The following is a 9,727-nucleotide window of genomic DNA, read 5'->3' on the forward strand; positions in this document are numbered from 1 at the left end:
CTGAAGAAGGTGAGCTGTAATAAAACATAGCCTCTTAAAACTTTTATATATTCCAGTTGATATACACTTACTATATTTGTCACTGAGCTCTGCAGATAACTAACATTGGTGCCTTCTTTTCTTTCTTGATCATACTGCATGTACGTTGCATAACTGCTCCTTTAAAAACAGCACTAAAGAAACCAGGAGTATTTTATGCTGCCTGTACTTGCCTGCTGTTTTAACGTCACTGGCTGCACCTGATCAGTTTGGAAGATAGATGGCAGTAGGCCTTTAAAAACCAAAAACCAGTGCCACTAAAATAAAATAAAAACTCACTTCAATTTCCAAAGAATAGTTCTTTACATCAGCTGTACTCTGATTTTTTAAGGATACTCCAATCAACCCTTCATCTCTCCTATGATCAGCAAGGTGGACTCTGCCCTCTGATTGCAAAATGATGTCATCTTTGTTGAGCTGGTGTTTTCCAGAGAAAACAATTACCTAAGTATGAACAAAAAAGGTGTTAAAAGCTTAATTCTTCCAAAGAAATGGGCTCTACATAGAGTAGTTAGAGGTTGTACAACATTAGCATTCTCATGAAATTACACAATGAAGTGAGGAACAAAACTTGTAGTTTCAGAAACCAGCACATCCTCCTTCTCACAGCACTGTCTTACTTCATTACATCTTCAGTTTCTGTGGTATAACAAACCATGTTCAGAGATTACAGCCTAAGACAAGATGAACAGCTGGAATATAACTATATTTTATTAAAACAAGTCCAATTTTTTTTGGTCTTATGCTTCTCAACTACTCTAGCTAGGCATTTTGATGCATGCCTTTGCAGAAAAGGATCCAAAAGAATACAGAGTCACCTGATTTTGAAGTGACACGCATATACATTTTTTGCATTATAAACAGGCTCTAACACATCTTGGTCTTGGAAAAAGTTTTCACTGGCATCAAAATTTGGCTGCTGTTTCCCATTGCTAACAGGGTGTGACCTACTCTGACAGTAAATGAGGAAACCAACGGAGATGCATTTTATCTACTGGCAACTGGAATGAGACCACATTTGTTACAAGTTCAAAGTTTTGTGTTTGTTGTGATTATCTATAGGCAACTCTGGGGTCCAATGTGCACCTAAGGAAGATCATGGATGGGTCTTCGGTTCGAAAAATAAATTACAACTGTGAGGTTACAGTAAGGTTCAAAAACTCATTACTACCAGCACAGCAGCCAAAAAAACCCAGTAAATTTTTACCGACAGGGGAAGGAAAGCACTTTTATTCTTCTCTAGTTTCCTTTTTGATCACTTATGAGCCTCTTTTGATATTCTCCAGAAACATGAAGTTAAAAGAACTTTGAGAGAGGAATAGGAAAGAAAGAACATGGAGGAAGCGGGAATGTTTACAATCATAACAGGACCATAGAATGTACCACAGCGGCAAACACAACCTTTCTGCCTAACCCATCAAAAGACACTGTTTATTCATGGTTCGTTAAGTTACAGAAGTATGGCAATTCTTGTGAAAAGTTGCAGCTGAGGAAAACTGAGTCATCAAACCAGTAATTACATTTAAAGTGAAGTAGGCTCAATATATTTATGTGAGACTTACGTTTGGAAGGTCACAGAACTCAAAGCTCGTATAATAGTCCAGGCAAGATGAGTAGTTTGTTTCTATTTTACCCAGAATCTTCTGTTTGGTGCATGAGGTCAGGAAAATATTTTCCAGAACAGCTTCTAACTGAAATTTATCAGGATACAGGAATTGAGTTCTCTGCAATGAACCAAGAAAAGAGTTAAAATGTGACAACAGAATCTTAGACACTCCTCTGTGCCCACTCATCCCATCTCTCAACATCACCCTGTCCGCGTGCTGGCTTTTTTTATTCTAGTAGCTTCAGGGTTTCAACCTAACATTTCCAAAATGTAACATTTCCACTTGCCAATGTTTTGGCTTATCAGACATTTACTAGTCCCCATCCTATAGAATTAACTCAACAGGTTTGCAAATTTAGGGCACAAGTGAGGCCTCTAGTTTGTAAGAACTAATTTTTTCCTTAATTATGCTACATTTAGCTTTCTTCCTATGCAGACAATATGTAAAAGGTAAAAACGCAATAACGGTATTTCACAGAAAGTGTTACTCTGCAGAAGCTTTCTTAAAATCCACTCAAAATTACATACAAAAACTAAATAAATTCCCATCTATTAAGAACAGCTTCCATAAAAATAGTGAGTTAACAGATACAACTGCCTTCTCCTACCTCATACGTTAAATTGTGCTTGAATTTTTTGTCATCCCAGTTCAGATCTAGATATTCGTTAAACAATGCTGATCTTTGCTCTAGAGACCCACATGCATGCAGGTGTTCCATACTTAACACTCTCTGAAGCTGGAAGAGGGGAAAAAATTAAGACATACATATTAGTAATTTTCTAAAAAATATGTTCACTATATACTAAAATATATACTAAAGTATATAGTATTTTTGCTTTCTGGGCAAAAATACACCCCTGTGAGAACCCCTGAATGGTCTATACCAATAAAAGACTGCTTCAGTCTCTACCAAGAAACCTAAGGGGTTGATGATTCTGTCCTGAGGGAAAGCTGCATCCCAAATACAAACGTATCTGGCAACATGAAACACAATTCTTCAGAGGTTTTCTTTTTTTTCCTCTGAGACATGAAAAGGTTGACTTCAGGTAAAAGGCAAGCGCAGAAAAAATTCAGTGAGACTCAAAACCAGAAATTTAGCTATAGCCATCCCTTCATAGACTCAAAGACTCATACCTGACCTGAAGAGAGTGTCATACAGCCATCCCAGGCAGTGATGTTCACCTTGGATTTATCCTCCAGGGTCAGTCGGATATCAGCGGGCTGCCCACCATTCCCTATTAGCTGCAGCTGAAACCAGAAGAGAAGGATTTGTCCAGTGAAGCAAGACTAGGGCTAGCAGAAGAGCCTGCAGGGTGATCTAGCAGAATGAGCTCCACTCAGTGGAGAAAAAAAGAAACACAATTAAAACTGCAACAGAACAATGTTCAACTCCATGTGGCCTGGAAGCTCAGGGCCTTAAACACACAGGGGAAACTGCACTTTCACAACTGAGGCAACAGAAGTCGTTCTATTATCTTCTCTGGAAGCTGCATTGGGTCAATCATGCATAGCAATTGACACCAGTGGAATAATGACACAAGAGAATTTATTCTTCTAAGTATGACGCTTGAGACATACTGACTACTTAGTGAAAACAACCTGAGACCACTCTGTAGCACCACTATGAGTACCAAAAAGACTCCAGATGAACAAACAGAACACTGCACAGTTTGTGCAGCTTATTATTGAGCAGAAAGTCTTCAGCCTCAGCAACTGGACTGTCTTGGCCCATGCAGTGCATTTTCAGGCAGAAAATATTCTGTAGTCTTTGATCATGAAGTATGATTTGTGGAGTTCTTCCTCTTTTTCCCCATATATGCTTTGCAAGTGCACCTCACAGTTGTATTCTAAAGCCTTTCTAGTCTCACACATTTTCACACTTGTGTTGCAATTTCCTATATAGTCAAAAAATTTAGGTTTGTGCTGCATGGGTATCGAAGGATTCCTGTTTGTTGTTTGTTTTGGGTTTTTTTTTTTTTTGTGGAATAGGACTTTCTGAACAAAATTTGCCTCACTTTCATTGCTAGGCTGGCTCCTGTGCACTTCTGGCTTCTTGCCATCCAAAATGGGTCAATGCTAAAATTGCAAGACAGATACTGTCAGCTAGCAACAGTTATGCTTAGAAAAGGAAACAATGCTGGTAGTTTGGACACAAGGAGATAATAGCACTTGGTGCTCTTTACATTTTTCAGGCTGATAATCTGGTTCTGCAATTCTTTGAGATGAAAGGCACGCTAACAGTAAATATAGTATTACAGCTTTGTATTTTGCAGCCCTTTCTCTTGATCTCACCTGCTGGTTGTACTTTCTGCCTCTTCTTTCTGACAGGGAATGGACCTCCAGTTGCTTCAGAGTGTAATTAAAGGGGTGGGCAACAGTGGCTCTGTAGTTCATATGGTCTCTTCCAAACTTCAGAGAAGATGACACTGATATCTGATCCATATCAACAGATGTAAAAGGAACTTGTGAAATAAAACACCTCTCACATACTGAACTCAAACATACACCCAGTAAGACTTCCCAATACCTTTTCCTCAGACGAATTATGTGCATAATAAAGTCCTTTTTGAAGTAGTAAGGCAAATCAATGTTCAAATGAGGACATTCTTGCTACTTGAATTTCCTACATGACACAGCTGAAAGTAGAACTATTTTCTGTATTTTACTAAAATCATGAACCATACTTAAGTTTTATGAGGCTTAAGTTTGGTCTCATATTTAGGGACTGTAGGCTCCGCTGCTGCAGAGTGCTTAAGATGCAGCTTGCAAAGTTGAAGCACAAGAAAAAACATTTGCAGAATCAGGAACTAAATTCTGTAATGCTGCTGGGAGCAAAATAATTTTGTGGCAATTTAAATAGTGGTGGTATTTAAGTTGTTGTGGTAATTTAAGTAGGAGTACAAAAATACATTCTGTACAACTTCTAAAGTAAATTTTGGAATTTTAGAACTTTTTAAAGAAATTAAGAATTCTAGTCCTTTTTGCAGGCAGATTTATGTTTGTATATGGTAACATTTTACACATTGCCTTTTATCTGTACTTTATTCAGAAAATAATGTAATACTCAGCCAAGGTGCTCCATTTCAGATGCACATATAAAGATAGCACAGTTAGTTGCAAGTCAGTAAGGTCCCCCATTTAACCACATTTGAAAATCAACTTACCCAAAGTTCTCCTAGTTCTGTGGGGTTTACTATCTATATTTTTAAAAATTAATGCTGACTTACTTCAAGAAAATAAAAGCTGGTTTAAACTGTTCCAAAGTTGTCATTCTTACTAATAAAGAGGAGAACAAAAGAATGAAATACAAAAGAGCTTCAATTGAATCAGTAATGCTGAAAATACTAAGCACAGGTATGTGCCACACTTCTATGTGGGTAAACATAGCACATATCCATGCAACAGATAGGTGGTTCATCCTTTTCAACCTCGCACTAATGCTCACACTTACTTATTTTAGATTTTATTTCTTTCCCCCTAAGCTGGTTTAAACATGATGTTTGTGCTATTCTTTCCATCTACTCTCAAAAATTGTCCTAGAGCCTATCCAGTGCTTTGAACGATATGCATTTCATTGCCTTTGGTTATGCTGCAAGCTGTGGGGTTACTGCAAACAAAAAAATAGTATGGCCTGAAAATGCATCCAACAAGAATATCAGCTGTTCATCTTCCATAGCCTTTTATACATCCAAGAAGGAGGAAAGTTTGCCTCCTACTTGAATTCCCTGGCTTGCTTAATGTCTTTAAAAAAAACAAAACAAAACAAAACAAAACCCACTTGATATTCTTGTAATTCTCCTGACATTTATTTGCTCTGGGCTGTTGTACCTGGTCCTTCTCATTCCAAATGACAGTAAGATCATCCCGGTGACTGCGTGCTGAATGTTTCACGTATAAGTTGACCCTGGCATGCCATGGGAAAGGGATGGAGAGAGGATGGAAAAGTTCCACTACAAGGAAAAAAAGCAAGTAAGTTTTCCCCATACAAGGCATAGGACATATTCTCCCACAGGTAGCAGGGCAACAGTTGGTTCCCAGAGAAAACACGGTCTTGGCTCAAACACACACGTGCACCTACCCAACAGCCACAATCACTTTAGTGTACTGATTTCTGCTGAATATGAAGAAAAGTAAGGGAAAACAGACGTCCTCTATTTACCAGCAAAACAGTAATTACCTGCAATAATCAAAAGATCGATACCTACACCCAAAGCAACTTCCAGCAAGAACAGCCAGGAAAGTAATCTTTATGAAGCTGAGATGACCTTACACTGGCAGAGGAATAGCTTACAACTCTCAAACAAGTAAGTGCAGTTATTTTCTTTATTTTCAGATAACATAGCCTCAACATAAGGGTTTAGCACCTTAAGGTAGTACCAGCGTGACCAGTGCTCCCTGCAGTACCCAATGCAGTAGAGTAACAGAATTTATTACAGTTTCTGAAAAAAGCCTCAGAAATGTGTGGCAATAAATTAAAAAAAATAAAATTATATCCAGGAGGGACAAAAACATACCAAGCAAGAAGAATACAGAAAAATAAACAAAAATTAACTTGAAATGTTTTTGCTCTCCAAATTCAAAGTGATACCTGGGCAACATTCAGAAAAAAATGTTATCTGTGAGATGTGTCTCTTTATACCTCTAGTGCAGTGACTGAAGGACAAATCTGAAATGTAGGTCACCTCAAAACCCTTTCCTTCTCTCAACTGTGAGAGATCTGCATTTAGGTACCCACTTCATAGTGAGCAACCTGACCACTGGATTACTGGGTATTTGAGCTTAATCTTCCTCAAGCTACATGTGCACTTGTGGATCTGGGGGCATTTCTGGCTAGCAAGTCCAGGTGTACACTTCACACACGTGGCAACCTCACAGCGTAGTAAGACTACAGATCCTATAAAGCTCCTCCTCAGCGCCTTGACTCCTCCTGGAAGGAAATACATACGTTTCTTTTACAGTACTTTCTAAGTGGATCCTTGAGTCATAAAATTACAGAACCAAGACCCTGATCTACACTGCAGAGTGTACAACTGCTCATACTACATGTACTCTCCCCTCTCTCCCACCGAAGTTGGTTGTGTTTGTGAAAAAAATGAAACATTCACTGGCACAGAATTATGGAACTATTTTATTCAAAATGGAACTATCAGGAAGAATAGAGGGAGAGTGCCGCACACTGGGATTTCTCATTCAAATCACTGCTCTGAGTGAAACCAAATGCAGATGTGAACCACAGTCAGCCACCTCCCAGCTAAGTATCCTAGCACTTCAGCTAGAATGAAAGTAATTGCAATACTTTTAACTATCTTCTCTGTTTACAAATGGTATTTAGTCCTAAACTAGTTCCTATGTTTCCTTTGCTTTTCATTAAATATTTAAAATATTCAAAAGCAAATATAAAAATAAAACCAAATGTTTCATTTAATCCAGAACACTTCTGAAATTTGTTGTAAAATAACAACAGACATTTTAACTTGTTAATGACTTTCCACTCTGGCCAAACTTCTCCCTGGAACTACTGAAGTTTATTTAAGCTTTACATTCCATATCCACAAAGCAGAAATAGTGTTCTGAAGTGGATGTTTCTAACAGCCAGACTTATCATGAATTTAAAGCAATTAAGATCTTGGAAGGCCTGGATTGAAACCCATTTGAATATGCATTTTGAAATCGGATTTATGTGGTTTAGTTTATTTTATAGCCTGCTATCAACACTGGCAAAAGACTTGAGAAACCTACCCTGAACATCATGACCTCCAGCCAACTTTGGGAAGAGTCCAGTGTAAGTGCCTGTTAGCTTTATCTCTTTGCCATCCCGCAGAGCAATGTGCCTCAGCATACGTGTTCTGTTGCCTTTTTGGTAAACCGTCATAAACACAAGCTGCCTTGGAAGAATTTTTAACTAAAAATGAAAGAGGGGAAACATATTAAATCCCAAGTTCTCTGAAAAGTTAAAAACCTAAGTGTGCAATTTTGATACTGTAAAGTCCTGTGGAATCTAGCTTTAGAAATTTGTTTATAAAAGGTCTAGAGCAATGATAAACTAAAGCCCACTGCTTTTGTATAAGCAGCTGTTAATTTCTACCTGACTTAATTTCTACAGCAAGTCATCTTCTCAAATAATGGAACATACATGAGCAACTGAGTATCCCCTTTACAATAGTCTTTGCTTACTGTATGTTTTGATTTTCTATCTCTCTTTTATCTCGCTGAATAATTCTTAGAACATCAAGAGCCCCACTATTACAGAATAAATCCAGCAGATAGCACAAATGATAATAGCTATTTGTGACATCTTTTCTTCCTTATTTAGAAAAAGAAATGTGTGTTACCTGCGTAACAAGAATTGGCAATTTCTCAGTTTATAACTTATTATTTTTCTTATTTCTTATATATGTGCTCCATCTATAGGAGCAAACAAATATAAATCAAACAACAGTTTGTACCATTGGACACCCAACTAATCTACAGTTGAATGTTTGCTCATGCTACTGGAGAAATCAAGGGCAAAACACGTCATAGCAGCTGGAGCTGTATTTGACCTTCACTGTTTGGCAGCCAGCATCCTGAGTGCCACACTCTAGAAACAGGGCAGTCACAGCTTGCCTTTTGCCGTCTGAGTTGATGATACCAACCTGGGACATTGTCTGTATTATTTCAATGACATTAGTGTAGCTGGTTCCAGTGAAAGTTAGCTTAGCTGTAACATTGAAATCCCTTTTTTCCATACTGAGGTAGAGTTTGCCTTTTGCTTCAGTCATATCATAATTTACCTTTTCAAGTTTCCATTAAATGTGGGGGGAAAAAAGAGAGAGAGAGAAAGAGAAAATAAACTTAAATATTGTGCTTGCATTCTTCGCACAGTATGTTATATTATGGTCCCCAGGACCTAAGAGAGATCTGGTTTTCCCTTATGTTCACATTATGGAAGGCACAGCTACAGAATAACATAAACTGAACAACATGCATAAGAAATTAGTCTTTATGTAAGCAGGAGTAACTGTGCTGCGTTTGACTGACAAATAACCCCTTTCATCTTCCTTGCTTATCCTTGCTGTCGTGTATTTCTGCACTGCAAAGAGCCAATATCCAGAATTGCTTTCTGCCCAGTCTCTCTTTTCTTAGTAGCCAGAATAATTAAAAACATTCATGAGAGGAGTCTACCAGAAGTCATAATTAATACAGATGCACAGAAGTAGACTCGAATGGAATGAATGCTTTCCAGTAGGTTGGGATTGTTAGCATCTTTGAAAATGTGAACAACCACAACAACAACAAAAAGGTCAGAGATACTAGTACTAGAAATAATGCAGTTTGACTCATAAAATATTAGACAAGTCTAATTTTAGTGATGTATGTGACAGACAACTTGTAGACAGTTACCTTAGAAGACAGTTCTGCTGCACCGGGGAAGTACTGTAGAAAGACAGGATGCGTCTGGAGTGCTTTTATATTCAACTCTTCACTAAAGGGAAGAAATGTACTTTTGTTCTACAATATTTCAGAAAGTCCACTCTCACTGACAGCACAAGTTCATCTAAGTAATCTCTGAGTCTGCCACAGCTTTTAGAGTTACAAATTGCAATACCTTCCACTGAATGCTTACCCACCTAGCATTTTTTGATGCATACAAAGGTAAAGGAGACCAAACAGTAGTGCAATCTCTGACCTCAGTGAAAAATCTGCGTACGCATCCCAGGGACAGAATGTGGCCCACTGGATCAGAAATCACTTTGGCTAGTAATTTACTAGCCATAGTAAAAACATCAGCTTTTTAAAAATGAGATAGGCATTTTGGAACCTGACTTTGCAAGCATTATCATGGTTTCCAGACTTAGAATTTACAATTCTTAGAGAGTTTAACAGAACTTAGAAGACTTTTCAGTGCAAAGGTCTTTTGCTAGAAATTTAAGAAATATCTGAAATATCCCAAGGCTGAAAATATTACACCTCTTAAACACCCTCAAAAGCCTACAGTTTTGTTTATACACCATACCAGATATTTCTGTTTAGACACAGTGCTGGTTTTGGCTGAGGTAGAGTTAATTTTCTTCATAGTAGCTAGTACGGGGCTATGTTTT

General features: G+C 37.9%; 1 protein-coding gene across 1 annotated transcript in view; it reads right to left on the minus strand.

Moving 5' to 3' along the window:
• Positions 1-9,727, minus strand: part of LOC104838661 — a 44,467-nt gene that overhangs the window by 17,158 nt on the left and 17,582 nt on the right. Inside the window, exons 14-22 of the mRNA XM_010578525.1 lie at positions 9,030-9,111; positions 8,282-8,419; positions 7,386-7,548; positions 5,475-5,596; positions 3,939-4,079; positions 2,781-2,894; positions 2,254-2,382; positions 1,602-1,763; positions 319-483 (exon numbers count right to left, since the gene is read on the minus strand). Of these exons, the coding sequence (XP_010576827.1) occupies positions 319-483; positions 1,602-1,763; positions 2,254-2,382; positions 2,781-2,894; positions 3,939-4,079; positions 5,475-5,596; positions 7,386-7,548; positions 8,282-8,419; positions 9,030-9,111 (1,216 nt within the window). The remainder of the gene's footprint in view (positions 1-318; positions 484-1,601; positions 1,764-2,253; positions 2,383-2,780; positions 2,895-3,938; positions 4,080-5,474; positions 5,597-7,385; positions 7,549-8,281; positions 8,420-9,029; positions 9,112-9,727) is intronic.

The sequence above is a fragment of the Haliaeetus leucocephalus genome, unplaced genomic scaffold (genome assembly GCF_000737465.1).
Source record: "Haliaeetus leucocephalus isolate CR32 unplaced genomic scaffold, Haliaeetus_leucocephalus-4.0 Scaffold636, whole genome shotgun sequence".
NCBI classification, from domain to species: Eukaryota; Metazoa; Chordata; class Aves; order Accipitriformes; family Accipitridae; genus Haliaeetus; species Haliaeetus leucocephalus.